Source organism: Octopus bimaculoides, chromosome 19, assembly GCF_046866305.1.
Source record: "Octopus bimaculoides isolate indiv1 chromosome 19, ASM4686630v1, whole genome shotgun sequence".
NCBI classification, from domain to species: domain Eukaryota; kingdom Metazoa; phylum Mollusca; class Cephalopoda; order Octopoda; family Octopodidae; genus Octopus; species Octopus bimaculoides.
The window spans coordinates 3,168,138-3,185,680 of NC_142946.1; the positions used below are offsets into that span (position 1 = coordinate 3,168,138).

Below are 17,543 nucleotides of genomic sequence, written 5' to 3' on the forward strand. Positions count from 1 at the left end.
CCACCATCACCGATTCTACATACTCCCATTTATGTTACTGCTGCAGTGTTATAATTAATCATTATTATAATAGTGCTATCATCATCATCATTATTATTATTATGTAAAGTGTTGGCACGTGTCTCTGGACTATTGTAAGAATTCAATGAAAAAACAATAATAAAGCATTGTGTTCTGACATTGTCCAACAACACCATCCAATCCTAAAACACGCTTCTGCTGCTGCTGCAGCTGTTACCATTGCTGTTGTTTAACTGGGTTTCTGTTTAGTTTTTCCAACTGGTTAGTTTCCAATTTAACCAGATTTATTGGTCAAAGTTTATCTTTTGCTGTTAGAATTTAGACAAGAGTTTCACAGAGAAGCTTTAGAAATTTTTACCATTATTGTTTCCACTGGAATCTGCTGCCACTACCCACCACGCGTCACCCTCACATTCCAAACTCTGTCCTGTCAATAATGTGTCTTTTATTCTTTTACTTGTTCCACTCAGTAGACTCTGGCCATGCTGGGGTACCGTCCTGAAGAATTTTTTTTGGTTGAATGAATCGCCATCAGTATTTATTTATTTAGTTTTAAAGCCCGGTACTTATTCTGTTGGTCTCTTTTGCCAAGATGCTAAGTTACAGGGATGAAAACACACAAACACCAGTTGTCAAGTGATGGTGGAGGACAAACATGGATGTCAAGACACACACATTTACATATCATCATCATCATCATCATCATCATCGCCATGGATGGTTTGATAAGAAGTGTGGCAAACCAGGGGATTGTGCCAAGCTCTGTTGTCTGCTTTTGGCTTGGTCCCTACAGCTGGATGCCCTTCCTAATGCCGACCACGTGGGGAGCAGTGTGTGTGTGCGTGTGTCATCATCATCATCATTGTTTAACGTCCATTTTCCTTGCTGGCATGGGTTGGACTGTTTGAATGAGGTCTGGAGAGCCAGGAGACTTCACCAGGCTCCAATCTGATCTGGCAATGTTTCTACAGCTGGATGCCCTTCCTAACGCCAACCACTCTGAGAGTGTATTGACTGGCTCCTGTGCCGGTGGCACATAAAAAGCTTGCTTGTGTGTGTGTATGTATGTATGTATATATATATATATATATATATACACACACACACATACACATGCACATGGTGGTGGTTGTGATTGATGTTATTGTTGTGATGGTTGTGGTAGTAGTGGTAATAGCTATAGTATTGGCAGTAGTGTATGTGTATGCATATATATATATATATATATATATATATATATATACACACACGTACACACAGAGATATATTTGACATTTCTATTCAGTTGTTACATCCAGTAGTAAATGGTTATTTTTATGGCTGACAGCCAGATATTGTCTCCACAACAACAATGGTGGCAGTAGTGGTAGTAATGCAAGATGGTGGTGGTGGTGGTGGTGATAAGGATGGTGCCAGCCTTCTACTGTAAACACCCACCTATTGTTTTGTTGTTATTTGTTAGTAACAAGGAAACAGCAACTAGTAGCTTGCTTACTTAACAGTTTGTGTGTGTATGTGTGCATTGTATATATATATATATATATATATATGTATATACATATAACTTTCACTATAAACACTGACTGTTATAGGGTGGAGTAGTTTCATGGACTATTTAGTGAAGTGAAGATGAGAAGGATGGATATATATCATCATCATCATCATCATCATCATCATCATCATCATCATCATCATCATCATATATATATATTCACATATAAGCACTTTCTTGTATTAAAGTATGAGAAGAGAGCGAGAGAGAGGGGTAAATACATGCATACACCCATTTATATCTGTATATGTGTGTGTGTGCGTGTGATTTATAGTTTAAGCAGGAGAGAAAGAGGTAAACACCTACACACACACATGCATCCACCTGCCCCCATCTCCACACACACGCACACACACACACACACACACACACACACACACACACACACACACACACATATATATTTATCATCATTTCCTGCCTGTTTTTGATACTGGTATGGGTGGGACACTTTAACAGGACCCAACATGTAGGGCCACATGTGGGAGTCACATTCACTGTGTCTAGCTGTGTTTTTGTTTAACCCTGGGTCAACCCTCATCTTGCTTTCAGGAACGGTATACCCTTAGCTGTATGGTGAAAACATCCACCTAGCACCCATGTGGATCCAGTTTCAATTCCTCTCTGTGACACCTCTGATTCCTGTCTTCTATTGTAGCCTCAAACGGACTAAGACTTTGGGAGTGAAATTTGGTATAATGGAAACTAGGGTGAAACCTGTGATTTTTGTGTTCATGTGTGTGTTTATCTATTCTGGTGAGCAACATTGTTTCACGTTATTTCAGAAAGTGACTTCAGCCGTTCAATAAATGGGAGTTTGTAAAGTACCAGACTGAAATAATTATTAGGGTTGATGGATTAAAACACCTTTGAAGGTGGTGCTCCAGCATGACCGCAGACCGATGAGAGAAATCGGTAAAGAAAATGTGGGTGTGTCAGTTTTAGGACAGGTATCTCATGTTGTAAGAGGCAACCAAAAGGGTTGGTGATAGGAAGGACGTCTGGCCTACCTCAGAGAACCTGTTCAATCCATGCCGTCATGAGAAAGTAGGCGTAAAAACGATCATAACGTGTGTGTGTGTGTGTGTGTGTACAGTTTTGTATGTCCATTTTCTAATATTTTTTTATATAGAGAAATTTCAAAGTACACCTTTGTAGTGGTTGCACCTAATAAAACTGCGTCTTTCTTTTTGCTCGTGTTGAATCATCAGTAGGTTTCATATATAAAAGGATTAACGAAACCTGTTCTTAATCTGCTGAAGCAAACAAGAAATATTTCATTTTCCTTCTTACGTAATTGATTGCTCTGGAGTACCTGATGTAAGGGAGGTAACTTCTCTGTTCTTGGTTGACTTTAATCAGTTTGTAATAAACACAACACCTAGTTACCTCTCCCTCTCCCTAATGATAACATTCTAGCACACACACACACACACACACACACACACACACACACACGGTGTGTAATAGAGCTTTTCTACTCTAGGCACAAGGCCTGAAATTTTGGGGGAAAGAGCAAGTCGATTACGTCGACCTCAGTACGTAACTGGTACTTTATTTATCGACCCCGAAAGGATGAAAGGCAAAGTCGACCTCAGCGGAATTTGAACTCAGAACGTAACGGCAGACGAAATACCGCTGAGCATTTCGCCCGGCGTGCTAACGATTCTGCCAGCTCGCCGCCTATCTTTTACTTGTTTCATTTCTCAGACGGTGGCCATGCTGGGGCACCGCCATGAAGGGTTTTAGTCGAACAACTCGACTCCAGGACTTTTATTTATTTATTTTTTTTAAAGCCTAGTTCTTATTCCTTTACACGCTTTTGCCGAAATGCTAAGCTGCGGGGGATGTAAACACACCAACACCGATTGCTAAGTGGTGATGGGGAGACAAACACAGACACAAAAACACACACTTGGTGACACTGCGGGTGCTGGTGGCACATAAAAAGCATCCAGTCCACACTGTTAAGTGGTTGGCATTTGGAAGGGCATCCAGCTGTAAATAAGACAATGCCAAAACTGACCTCACCTGTGCTGGTGCCATGTAAAAAGCACTCGGTCCACTCTACAGGGTGGTTGGTATTAGGAAGGGCATCCTATCAGAAAAACCCTACCAAAAGGGACACAGTAGCCTAGGGTAGTTTCTATACCTGCCTGGCTCCTGTCAACTGTCCTACCCATGCATGCATGGAAGACGGACATTAAATGATGATGATGATGTATATACGACAGGCTTCTTTCAGTTTCCATCTACCAAATACACTCACAGAGCTTTGTTCAGCCCGAGGCTATAGTAGAAGACACTTGCCCAAGGTGACACACAGTGGGACTGAACCTGGAACCATCTGGTTGGGAAGCGAGCTTCTTACTACACAGCCACACCCACACCCACATATCTATCTTTTACTTGTTTCAGTCATTAGACTGTGGCCATGCTGGAGCACTGCTTTAAAGAAAATTTTAGACAGTGAGATGAGTCTTCAACAGTAGAATCCCAACAACCCAATGGATTATTCTAAAGTGATCATTCTTGGTGACTTTATTGTCATTGTTTAACCCCAGGTCAATCCTAATTGTACAGGTCTTTAATCAAATGGTTCTAGTCATGACTGTCCCATAGTGTACCTAGAGTTACATTGTCCACTGTATTCTGTCTTTATTAAGGTGGTAGCGTCTGATTGAGAGGAAAATTGGTCGCTGTTTGGAGCAGATCAAGCAATGAAATAGTCGTTCGCAAATTGGTTTGACATTAGTGAAGATGGCGCCAGAGATGTTTAGAAGGGAAGTAATTTCTGATGAAGCCTTAGACAAGATGTGGTGGTAGTGGTGGGAGTAGATAGATTGTATGAGGAATGGTTTACAGTGAAGCGGAGGGGGTGGGGGTATTGCTTTATTGGTAACCAGGTGGGTGGGAAGGCAGTTGAAGGCTACTTGAACAGAGGTAATCAACGTTTTTACCTGAGGTAACCACAGAACAGATTGATTTATCTGTTCTGTTTAACATAACGAGAGATGTGATTTAATTTTCATTGTTAACAAATGTAATTAGAGCAATAATTTTAATTTCAGATAATTTCTTCTTGACTTTATATCATCCAGCTGCAGGCATTGCCTTGGGCTAAATGAGCAAAACAGTACAACTCTGTTTGTCCAACACATCTTCTTTAATTATAGAAAACACTGTTTTCATCAGTTTTTGTCTCTTTACAATCTTTCCTCCTGATTCAATATTGCAGCTGCCATTGCGTTCTCTTGTGTTTACCGTGTCAATAAGTGTGTGTGTGTGCATTCACACACACACACACGCACACACACACACACATGATGCAGCCATGCATACAAACACATGAATACATGTGAGTTTGTGCAATCAAACCAGAAAACAGTCAATATTATGAAAATGCAGTTTATTTACATTCAAGGTGAAAAATTCATCATGGCGTAATATACTAATTACTACAAACTTTGTTAGCAATCTTTAATTGAACTTGTAGCAGTTGAATTACTCAACTTAGAAGTACCTGTAAAATATCTAATGATGAGTGTGTGTGTGTATGTGTGTGCATATGTATGTCAACACACACACACACGTGTACACACACTTCTTTCCGCCACCTCTTCTCTTTCTTTTCTTTTTTTCTGATGGAGGACTAGTGTCCAAATCATTAATGATCCTGCCTTCAAGTATTATACTAATATCACCCTTTGTTAAAACTTCTCCCTTGGTTTTTTTTTCTTGTTTTTGCTCATTCATCTCTCTCTCTCTCTCTCTCTCTCTCTCTCACACACACACTTGAATTTATTGTGGGCTGAAACTTCACAAATCATTGAGTTCCTCATTGCCAATAATTATGTAAAGACCCGCCACAGGGTGTATCAATTTGTGAAGTTTCACCTACCAAGATATCATTATATCACTCTACCTTTTGTATTGAGCTCTTTGTTCCTTGTTTACACTAATATGTATACATACATCAATGTGTTATATGTGCATATATGTATATATGCACATACCTGCATTCGTATGTGTGTATATAGGAACATTGTTCAGCTGGAAATGCTTTGTTCAATGGAAAGTCACAATGTTTAAAAGTCAGTTGTATCACTCAAGTGTCTGTTTATTTTCAGTGTCGTGGACTCACACCTGAGGTAAATACTCTATACACACACAACACATTTCTCTATCGGTGTTGTCTCTTGGTTGGCTGTTTGTGTCTCTTTGTTGCTTCTTGGCTAATGTAAATATATTTGTTTATGGAGAGCGAGTGTGGGGCGAAGGAGAAAGTGCATGTGTACGCAAGAAAGTTGAACTGCAAGTTTTGTACACAAATGCATTTGTATATATATATATATAGATGTGTGCGTGTGTGTGTGTATGTATGTATGTATTCATATGGGTACACACTACTGATGGAAGTGTTTCTATGTACCAGTCATACATATCTGGGGTGTGTGATCTTCAGGTTTTTTTTGTTTTTGTTTTTTATTTATGCCAAGAGAAAGTCTGTGAATGATGAAAATTAAATCAAAGCATGAACCGTACTCAGTATTGTGAAAGCTGTACCATTATTTTGCTGTAAAAGACCAGCTGCTGTTGTTCTTCCAATGTCTGTGTGCATGACTGCTCAGTGGCCTGCATGTCATCATCTTACCATTTCCAGATATTCCATTTTGTAAAAGAAATTCTTAAGAAATTATTTAAAAATGTAATTGAATGAACTGCTAAAGTTTTTAATCTGAAGTGATGTTAGATTGTTGGAAGTTATAAGCTTAAATTCTTTATGTGTGTATATATGTGTGTGTGTATTGTTTTTAGATGGTTTCTTTGTTTCTTAAACTTTATATGAATGTCTTTAACTCTCTTATTTTTTAACCATTCTGTTTTTTTTTACATCCTGTTTGTGGCACCAACACCACTTTATATTTTTCTTCAGCTTTTTTTTTAGGTTCTATTTTTTTTTTTTTTCTATTTCTTCCATTACTTTTTCTTTGGGTCTCTTCATTGATTATGTTTCATAATAATGAAGAATTGGTCTTCACTGTTTTCCAGGATACACACACATTCTCTTCTCCCCAATGAAATACATTGAATTCTTTGGCATGCTATGAATTTTCTTGATGTAATTTTATTCCTTTATTCACAGCACCATTCTAAGAATGCAAAGACCTGCTGTCACTTTATTGCTAGAATAATAAAATCCAACATTAATTTAATTTGAATTGCATTAAAAAATCATCCAAAATGAACAAAACTGTCTCACTGTTTTGTTGACCTTCCTTTAACTAATACCAAAGCTTTCACCCAATTAGGCAAAGATTTAATTAAATAATCAATGATTGACTGAGCCATGTTTACTCATTCCTCAGTCGATGCTTCTGTTCTCTAATTGATGGGATTTTGGCTGATCTTCCTTGCAGCCTTCTCTCAAAATATTCTTCTGTGTTCTATTGGAGTAAGATTGGGTATTTGAACAATTCAGTTCAGCGATTCAGTTCTGTGAATTCTTTTCCAAACTTGTGATACCTTGTTTGTATGATATGGGGCATTCCATCAACTAAATTGATAGTTCCATATTTAAGAGATGAGGAATTACTTACATTATTTACATTTGACGGATATTTGTCCTCATCTTGTTTGTTGTTAACAACAACGTTTTGGCTGATGTAATAATAATAATAATAATAATAATAATAATAACAACAACAACATCGAAAAATACCTAGGAATGAGAACCCAGGTTCGAAATTTCCCCAAGACACCTGATGAAGGCTGGAGGGTATATCAGCCGAAACGTTGTGTTAACAACAAAGATGAGGACAAATATCCGTCAAATGTAAATTGATAACATTTAAAAAATATTCCAGTGATTATGTGTAGGTGTGTATAAATAAACAAACATATTTCAAAAATGTAGCACTGTCATGTTTTTACATTCATACTATGGTGATTTTTTACCTGTGCATATATATGTGCATGCACACACACACACACAATATCCCATGTATACATCAGCACACATACATTGTTTCATGTGGATGCCTGCTCCATGAATAACTGAAACCTGTTTGAATGTCAGACTTTAATTGAAAGGTGTATAAAAAAGCCATGGAAGAATGCAACAAGTGACGTCAAGGTAGGGGAGTAATGAATTAAGCTGGATGAGTGATGGATAAAGAAAAAGTGGTAATAAATGTTGGTGATTAAAAATTTTTCTTTATCTAAATAAGAAAATATAATAAAAATTTGTTAAACTCCTATAAATTTATAAAAATATTGTAAATTAAAATTGATTTTTTAAAAATGGTTTTAAAAAAAAGTGAAGATAAAATGAAGCAAAATTGATTTTAAAACAACTTCAGGTAAAGTGAACAAAAATTGAGAAAAGAGTATTGGTGCTAGTAGATCATGGAATCAGGGAACCAGAACACCAAAATAAGGCAGTAAGGGTCGGGGTTGCTTGAATGGATGGGCAGAGTTACCAGAAGTGACAAAACCTTTTCAGAAAGGAGTTTACAAAAGTTAAGATGACTGTAAAAACATCAGTGTTTTTATCTGAGCAAAAGTAACATCAATATTCTTTTCTCCTCTGTTTTTAAAGTTATCATTTTGATTTTAATTTTTATCTTGAAGAATTCGTTTAAATCAGAGGTTCACAAACTTTTTGGCCCCCCCCCTCCATGGCCACATAATACCCCTCAGTGACCCCATCCCTATTTTTATGTATAAATAGATATTTTACTAATTTATATATACTATGAATCATTTGATATTTAATATAATATTATATAATTTGTATACAATACTATAATAATATTATAATAAATTCATAGCGTCCCCCAATCCATTGCTTTCCTCCCAATGCCTCCTTTTTTCCTACTGCCCCCTTAGGCGCCAGTGCCCCCCTGGACCGTCTCAATGCCCACTGGGGTGGGAGCACCCACTCTGGGAACCTATGGTTTAAATGAATAAAAGCTCTTTGGTGGTTGTTATGCCCTCTAACACTAAAACGAAAGCACATTATGCACCGGGCTGCAAATATGAGAATATGGCATGCACGAGACTCTTGACCCATGAGTCACTTTGTAACTTCTGCCAATTTTAAAAATAAAATATACACATGTATTGAGTTCTATCTATCATGTTTGTACTACTAAACCTATAAATGTGTGTGTGTGTGTGTGTCTATATATTATTTACTTTTCCATTAAGGTAAGATCGATACAAAAACTACTCCAGCTAGTGAGCGATAAATATTATTTATTTATTTATATGGTGTACATATATATGAACACACACACACACATATTTGCATGTGGTTGTCTTGGTACATTGCTTTAGTTGGTAGCGATGGGACCCTAACTTATTGAAGTGAACCCTGTCCCCTCCTGTTTACTACTTCTAATCACAATATGAAGAAGAATGTGTTCTTTTATTCTCTGTATTTCTTTTCTTCTACAAATGGTTCTCTAAATGGTAAACCCCTGTATTGTTATCCAGATTCTTAATAAATCGTATCTTACAATTGTTACAAACGTTCTTGTAAAACGGTAAATGGTACCTGTAATCATTATCGAGATTTCTAAAATGTGAGAAGCATTGAATGCAGCTGATCAATAATCTATTAGCTAACTGTCTTTGAGTGAAAACATACAACTGGTGCCAGCCACCACAGAATCTTCAGTTTGGAACATTCTTTAGTTGTGTGTGTGAAAGAGAGAATTTTCTTGTATATCTTTTGTATATTGAGATTATAGAAAGGAGTGTGGAGGTGGAGGTGTGGTGTAATGTCTGGTTTTGGAATTTATCAATTGGAAACAGACCAAAGTGAATGGAGAAGCTGAATGAAATAGGACGAAAGCAGCACCAAATTACTAGTTCCATCTCCCTATGTCAGTACACCAAACTGATATCATATTAATGATAATAATCAACCTTTTCAAAAATTTTTTCTTTCTTTTTATTTTCTTTTTTTTTTTTGCTTTCTTTCAATGTCAGCTTTTCTAGCATTTTGCTGCAGCTTTTTTTTATTTTTATTTTTTTAATAATTTTTTTTTTTTTTTGTCAGTTTTATTCTTTAATCAATACCCTTCTAGACCTGAAGAGACAAGTTCAATTTCTATAATAGCTTAAACTTGTCTTATAGTTATTGTCTCATTGCTACTAGAGATCTAAAGTGCTGTAAAAATATTTTTTCACTGGATTAAGAATTCCTGGTGTTGTGTGGCCTTTTTTTTTTTTTTGTAGAATATCCAATCTGTTATGTTTCTGTGGTGCCATTATGTTTTGGTTAGACTGTTCTCAGTCTGTGTTTCCTCCTCCTCTTCCTCCTCCTCCTCCTGACTTCACTGGTCTCAGGGTTGTGAAGGCCTTGACAAAATACTCTCACTGTGATTTAGCATTCTGAAGCTTGATATTGATTTCTGATCAAAGGAATTATCAAGAATCCTTGTAGGTGTCTCTGCTGTAGTTTTGGTGACGACTGAGTTCTTCCAAACTGATTTCCCCAATGTCACATGACATCAAGCTGCTATTTCATTGGCTGTGTCCTACGACTATAGATTATGGGATGTTATTTGAGCTTCAAGTGTCTGAAGCTGTTGTTGTTGCAAGGGTTGTGGTGTGGCCAGAGTGAGGTTTCTGTGGAATATGGTTGCCTTTGTTTGGCCCAAGGTCATTGCTGACCTAGCAGACCTATGATCAAAGACATTCCAACAATGACCCTCACATCTTTTTCCTTTTTTTTTAAGGGAACCCAGTACTCTGTTATCTAATGTATATTTTCTTGTTTTTGTTTAGCCCAAAGTCAACTGTGATCAAATATATCCAACCATGACCACCCTCCTTTTTTTTTTCAGACTGCATTATTCAGTGTGTCCATCTTTTCTATGACTGTATGATATAATTTGTAAAATATTTGATTGCTATTTGTAGCCGGTTGAGCAACCATATTGTGACTCCTTTACTGTGATTGGTCAGTTGTTCCCTTACTGCCATGGTCAGCTTGGTTCAAATTCTGGTCCCTTCCCTAAGTACATCAGTACCCTACTTTATGCAATTCAACTATAATTAACCTTACTGCATAGGTCACTTAATCAAATAATTAATTTATTTGCATCAAATTACAAACCGTCCTCTTCATCTTTAATCTCCGTTCACTTTTGTGTTTTGGTATGTTTATTTTTCTAATTACTTGATTAGTTTCATCAAATTATTTCCTGATTTATATCAGATTTAATTAAATCTCAGGAGCAGAAACCATTTTGTCTCCACTCTCAACTATTGTTATGTTGTTTGATGTTGTTTACAGACCGACTGCAAATTGGTGTTTCATTTTGTGAGCCAGGAGCCAGGCAGTAATAGCGTGTTGTCAGTTCTTTTATGTTGACAAACTAAACAGATGTCACACCGAGACACAATGACACCATGTTTTTATGTGTGTCTATATAAACCCCGCTCTATTGTAGAAGGACACCAGACAATAATTAGAATATTTTAGAGTTCAACAAGAGAAATAACAGGATTGCCAGTGTTTTGTAGTTTTTAAAAACCCAGTTTGTTGATTTGATTAAAATAATAAAATGAATATCTGTCATTATTATCAGGATAATCATCACGTGGAGGCCCGTGGCTTTGTGGTTAGGGTGTTGGACTGATGATCATAAGATTGTAGGTTCGATTCTTGGACCAGGCGATGCATTGTGTCCTTAAGCAAAACACTTCATTTTCCTCTCTATCTTTTTCTCTCTCCCTCTTTTTTTCTCCCTCCCTCTTTTCTCTCTCCCTTTTTCTCTCTAATCACATGATGGCTTTACCAATGGGCTAAGTAACAGAATGATTATAAGATAATGATTTCAAATTTTGGCACAGGGCCGGCTATTTCGGGGGAGAGAGGTAAGTTGATTCCATCTACCCCAGTACTCAACCGGTACTCATTTTATGAACACTGAAAGGATAACTCGACCTCGGTGGAATCTGAACTCAGAAAAATGAAGACAAACAAAATTCTGCTAAGCTCACCACCTTAATAATAATAACAACAATAATATTAATAATAATAATAATAATAATAATAATCACCTGGATTATTATCCTTATTTTTTATCAATTTCTCAGTTCTTGATAAAAGTTTCCAAAATCTGTAAATCAATATTTCTCCATGCATCTATTTTCCTCAAAGACCTGCTCAGTCAACTGTTGTGGTACCTGCCACGATTGAACCAAGCTTATTATCTCTGTATCACATGTTGATGCCCGAAGTCAGTTTCTCTCTGTAAACCACAGCCTATTGGAATTCAAGTGAAAGTAGGAGGCTGGTTTCCAAGAGAGGAACAGAGCTCTCTCGCAGGAATTTAGATAAAAGTAATAGTCACATGCCGAAGGTTATGAAAGTTCTGTGGATGAGACAGATATCTATATTGGGATCTGTATTGATTTCCATATGGCTGTCGATAGAGATATCTGTATCAACGTCGATATTGATAAGATATGTAAGTGTAGCAAACCTTATACTGTGCCTACCTGCTGGTCTTTGGTCTTTCCTTATCCTATCCAGAATATCATATTCTCCTTTTCTGAATTCCTGCTATTGAAGTGAGATCTTTATCAAATTATTTCCTTTACATCCTCATGGCCGACAGTGTTTTCAGTGCTGCCATCTTCAGTAGTACTCTTTTACTTATTTCAGACTGTGGCCATGTTGGAGCACTACCTTTAATCGAGGAAATCGACTCCAAGATTTATTCTTTGTAAGCCTAGTACTTATTCTATCGGTCGCTTTTGCCGAACTGCTAAGTTACGGGGACGTAAACACACCAGCATTGGCTGTCAAGCAATGTTGGGTGGGTGGGGGGGGGGAGACAAACACAGACACACACATATATATACATATACATATATACAATGGGCTTCTTTCAATTTCCATCTACCAAATCCACTCACAAGGCTTTGGTTGGCCCGAGGCTATAGTAGAAGACACTTGCCCAAAGCGCCACGCAGTATGACTGAACCCGGAACCATGCAGTTCAAGTTATTCGCATGAAACCTAAACAAGTGGAGGGAGCATAGTACGCTTTCATATTTTAAAGTGTTTGTCTCCTTTGAACTGTATTTGTTTATCAACAACTGACCCCATTAGAGGAATCACCAACTTGTGTCTTTAATGACCAATTGTTTTTTTTTTCTGAGTAGCCTCTGGTCAGCTCAGATTCAACAGATCTGTGCATTTATCATCGTAGATATTCTTGTTGTGACCATCTCTCCTTTTAAATATTTTGGGCAACATTGTCTGATGTTTGTTTTTAGTTGAGACAGTAAAGGGTAATGATCCCCTTTGGTCAAGAATGACTATGGGATTGCATCTAGAAAGTTCCCCTCTGAGGTACATGTCCAGGCAAGGTTGTTTATGGAAGACCAGCAGTCGCCCATGCATACCAGCCTCTCCTCTCTCTTTGCTGCTGATGTTATCCAAGGGAAAGGCAAAGGGGCCGATACAGCTTGGCACCAGTGATGTCGCAACTCATTTCTTCTACAGAGTGAACTGGAGCAATGTGAAATAAAGTGTCTTGCTCAAGAACACAACACACAGCCTGGCCCGGGAATTGAACTCACTACATCATGATCGTGAGCCTGATGCTCTAACCACTGAGCCATGCCCCTTCACTTGAGACAGTAGGGTGTTATTTAACGGTGCTTTGGCTGCTATTTCTAGTATGCAGAGAGACCACACATGTTCTTTCATCATTGGCTCTAGACCTGTCTTATAGTAGACTCCTGGGTGTTGAGTCTCCACTTCAATTGTACTGCCACCCACCCACCCACGACACCTAATCAACATCATTGCTCTATTCTTCCAGTCTCTTTTCATCACCTGCCATTCCACATCTGTTCTCCATCAAACTTGACATTGCCTTCCCGCCCCTACCCCACCCCACGCGCCTCATTCCTATTGTCATCCAGTATTCTACATGTTACCGTTTCTTGGTTATCAAGTAGGCAAGTTGGTGGTGATGGTGGTGGTGGTGGAGACAGTTAAATTACAGTTGTACATCAAAAAGGTGAGCTCAGAGGGTAGATAGGCTGTGTGGGTGGAGGGGGGCATTCTATTTCGGTCTGTGAAGGAAGTGTGTGTAGGGGGGAGGGGTTTGGAGGGTAGCCCCCCCCCTCCCACTCACCCACCTCACCTCTTACAACTCTGCATGACATTTCAGATGGAAGCAGTTGAAAATGAAAACCATCTGCAAAATAAAATAGAATTTTTTTTTGTGTGGTATGTATCTGTATACATGTGCATGTGTACCTTAACATAAGCATATTCACTCATCTATGTGTGTGTGTGTGTGTGTGTGTGTGTATAAATATATAGAAATGTGTGTGTGTATATATATATATAGAGAGAGAGAGAGAAAGAGAGAGAGAGAAATGTGTGTGTATACATATATAGAAATATATGTGTGTGTTTGTGTATATATGTATACATATATAGAAATGTGTGTGTGTGTGTGTGTATGCATACAAACATAGAAATATATATGTGTGTGTGTATATGTGTACATACATAGAAATATATATATCTGTGTATGTGTATAGGTAATGTATGTCTGTATGTATGTATGTATGTATGTATGTATGTATGTATGTATGTATGTATGTGTGTAAGTATGTGTGATCCAAATAAGACAAAGAAATTCTTCAACACATCTTTAATGATTTCTTGATAGAAAATCTGTTTGTAAACTCTGCTAGTTTATGCAAAAATTTGAAGTGAAAGTTTACATAATGTTTGCAGTTTGAGACATTGGAGTGACACTTCATCAGACTTGCATCAAAGGTGCACTTTCACATGGTGCATCTTCCAGACATTGCTTTTCTTTTTCTTTTTCTTTACAACTGGATCCCATTAATGTTTTCTAATTTCTTACTCGACTTTGAAACAGGAGTGAAACCTGTTGTCAGCCAAGCAAACTGAGAAATATACAGTAATGTAACTAACCAACACATACAATACAAATGCTGCAGTAAGGCTTGAGCTCATGACCAAATGGCTATGTCCATCTTGTCCACTACTTAATCCTCACAAGCACCACACTTTATTTTATATTCCATACCTTTGTGCTATTACTAGACACTATTAAATTACACTCTACCACCGTACACTACACCCTACTCTATTACTCTTCTATCGTACTTCACCCCACTCTACTATAAGCTCCACTGTGTTCTTCAAATACATTGAAACAGTAACTTTTGTGCTGCCCAGTATCACCACCACCACCACCCCACCATCACTACCACAACCATATTATCACTACTACCATCTCTACCACCACCATCACCACCATCTTAGAATGTAATTAGTCAGTCGCAAACATCGCATTAAACATTTATGTTTTTATTCAGCTGATTTCATCAAACATGGTGAATGTTCTAGAAATTTTCTGATAAACAACTGGCTGTCCCTATCAATTGAACCCATACTGGTTCGTTGGTTATCTTGGCATTCAAGCAGATTCCTTGATGTCACTGCACCTTGCTTGTCCAAGCTAGACTTAGCTCCTAGCAACACTGCTTCTATCCTACCTCGACTCTGACTTTTAATGACGACACCAATTATTCTGGCTGACTTGCAGTAAAGTGTAAGGGTCAACTGCTGTGAAAAGATCAGTGGAATGGTAAATAGGAGATTCTGCTAGACTTATCTCCTCCATCAGTTCCACTTTCTCAGAATCTACATGGAATGTGTCCTTGGTCTATAATTAGGTCTTCACACAGAAACAAGAAAAAATGCAGAAAAAACAAAACAAAATGACATCAACAAACTTAATTGATTAGCAACTGATATATACATGGAGTTTGTATGTGTGTTTATTTGTGTGTGTATGTATGTATTTGCTATGTGTATGTGTGTGTGTGTATGTTGTGTGCGTGTGTATATCTTGTCTATTTATTTCCATGAAATGTCATTTCCCAGATGTATTTCTTTCTTCGCCAACTTCATCAATCCTCTTTTATTGATTCGTTTCTTCACATCACTATTCTCCTCATTCCTCTAATGCTTCACCACATGTGTTGACAGCACATGTGGATGATACATGGCCACTGTACATTTTAATACATGTTGATGATATATGTTTATATGACACTTTGACAAAACATCACATGTTGATAGCACATTAATATCACATACAACCGACATGTTGATAAATGTTGATGACATGTTGAGTACAAACATTTGCCACATGTATTAATGACATGTCACCAATCCACATTTACTACATTTACTGATATTGTCATGTGTTAATGACACATGATGAACCCAAAGATTCTATTTCCAAATTCTCTCTTTGACTTATTTATGTCATTACCAAAAGTACACTCTCTCAAGGAACTTCAGTTTTTCCTTTTCTTTTTTTAAATGGTAAATTCTGTTCTCTTCTTCCAGCATCGAAACAGGACCCACTCTTGGTTTCAAATTTAACTGAGAAGAAAAAATGAAATTAGAAATTAGAAGCAAAAAGAAACAAAGCAAAATCAGAATTGGGTGTTGGTTGTTCTTGCTGCTTAGTTTAGCAATTTCTTCGATGGCCTGTCTGAGAACAGAGTTCCTCCTGATTTATCATAAAATGGGGGAAAATAGAAAAAAAGAAAAATTGTGTCTTTAGATAGTTATAACAATAGTGGTGATGGTGGTGGTGGTGGTGGTGGTGGTGGTGGAGATGGTGAAACTGCTGCCATTTTGTTTGTCAATATCAAAAATGATGTTGGTGGTGTTTTCTTTTACTTTGCTTTCTACCAATTCTGTAGATTGTTTGTGTCTGAATGACAGGGGAAACATATTCAGGTCATCATCAACATCCCTTTTCCCATGCTGGCATGAGTTAGACGTTTCAGCAGGAACTGACAAGCCAGAGGATTGCACCAAACGTCAATGTCTGCTTTGGTGTGGTTTCTACAGCTTAATACCCTTCAAGGAATTTGCAGCATATTAGGGGGTCAGGGTACATGATTCCACATAAAAAATTTACCGAGGTTTCTCCTTCATTAAGTCCCTTCCTCCTTGTTCACTAAACAACATCTTCACCAACAAAACTGAATCCTATCCAGTTGTTGGTATGTGTTAGGATGTAAGGACGTATTTAAAACTAGATGCACCTTACCTCATAATTATACTAATGTACTGCTTGTTGGACTGTGCTAATTACAGGAAATATACAGTGCATCACTGATAAAGTGACAGAAATAAATAAGTTTGACTAATTAAACCGACATCTTAATGAGTGAGTTAATTATGCTTGTGAACTCAACTTCCACAATAGTTCCAGTGTTTAGTATATTTTTGACTTTACATAATTTGTGCATTTAGCAAATGAAATCTAGAATTTCCTAAAACATTGGCTGTTCATAAAGAATCTCTATTATGGCATTCATCTCTCTATTTATATTTTATTGACAGATATGGTCGGCAAAATAGTTAAAGTCTGTAATAACCAATGATAGCTCTCTCTATCTAATACTCTCTCTCTCTCTCTTATACTCTCTCTCTCTCTCTCTCTAATACTCTCTCTCTCTCTCTCTAATACTCTCTCTCTCTCTCTCTCTAATACTCTCTCTCTCTCTCTCTCTAATACTCTCTCTCTCTCTCTCTCTAATACTCTCTCTCTCTCTCTCTCTCTAATACTCTCTCTCTAATAATCTCTTCCCTCTCTCTAATATGCTCCCCCCCCCACTCTCTCATACTTTCTGTCTGTCTCCGGTAACAACCTCCTCTCTCTTTATCCATAGTAGCTCTCCCCCTATCTCTCTCTATCTCTGATAACTTCTCTCTCCATCTCTTGCAACTGTCCTTCTCTTGTTACTGTTCCCTTTCTTTCTATCCATTGAATCTCTCCTTATATCTCTTGTCATTCTCTCCCCATCTCTAAAGGGTCCTTCTTGAGCCTATGTTCAACCTCGAACCCCTTTAAAACGTGCC

At 37.6% G+C, this 17,543-nt stretch overlaps 1 protein-coding gene across 15 annotated transcripts in view; it reads left to right on the forward strand.

The window, feature by feature from the left end:
- The window catches only part of LOC106880262 (dedicator of cytokinesis protein 9), a 186,904-nt gene that overhangs the window by 20,102 nt on the left and 149,259 nt on the right, over positions 1-17,543 (forward strand). For 5 of the 15 annotated variants that reach the window (XM_089366507.1, XM_089366519.1, XM_089366510.1 and 2 more), the window contains exon 2: positions 5,704-5,724. The exons of the other annotated variants lie outside the window; for them this stretch is intronic. In XM_089366507.1, the coding sequence (XP_089222633.1) occupies positions 5,704-5,724 (21 nt within the window). The remainder of the gene's footprint in view (positions 1-5,703; positions 5,725-17,543) is intronic. 15 annotated transcript variants of the gene reach the window in all.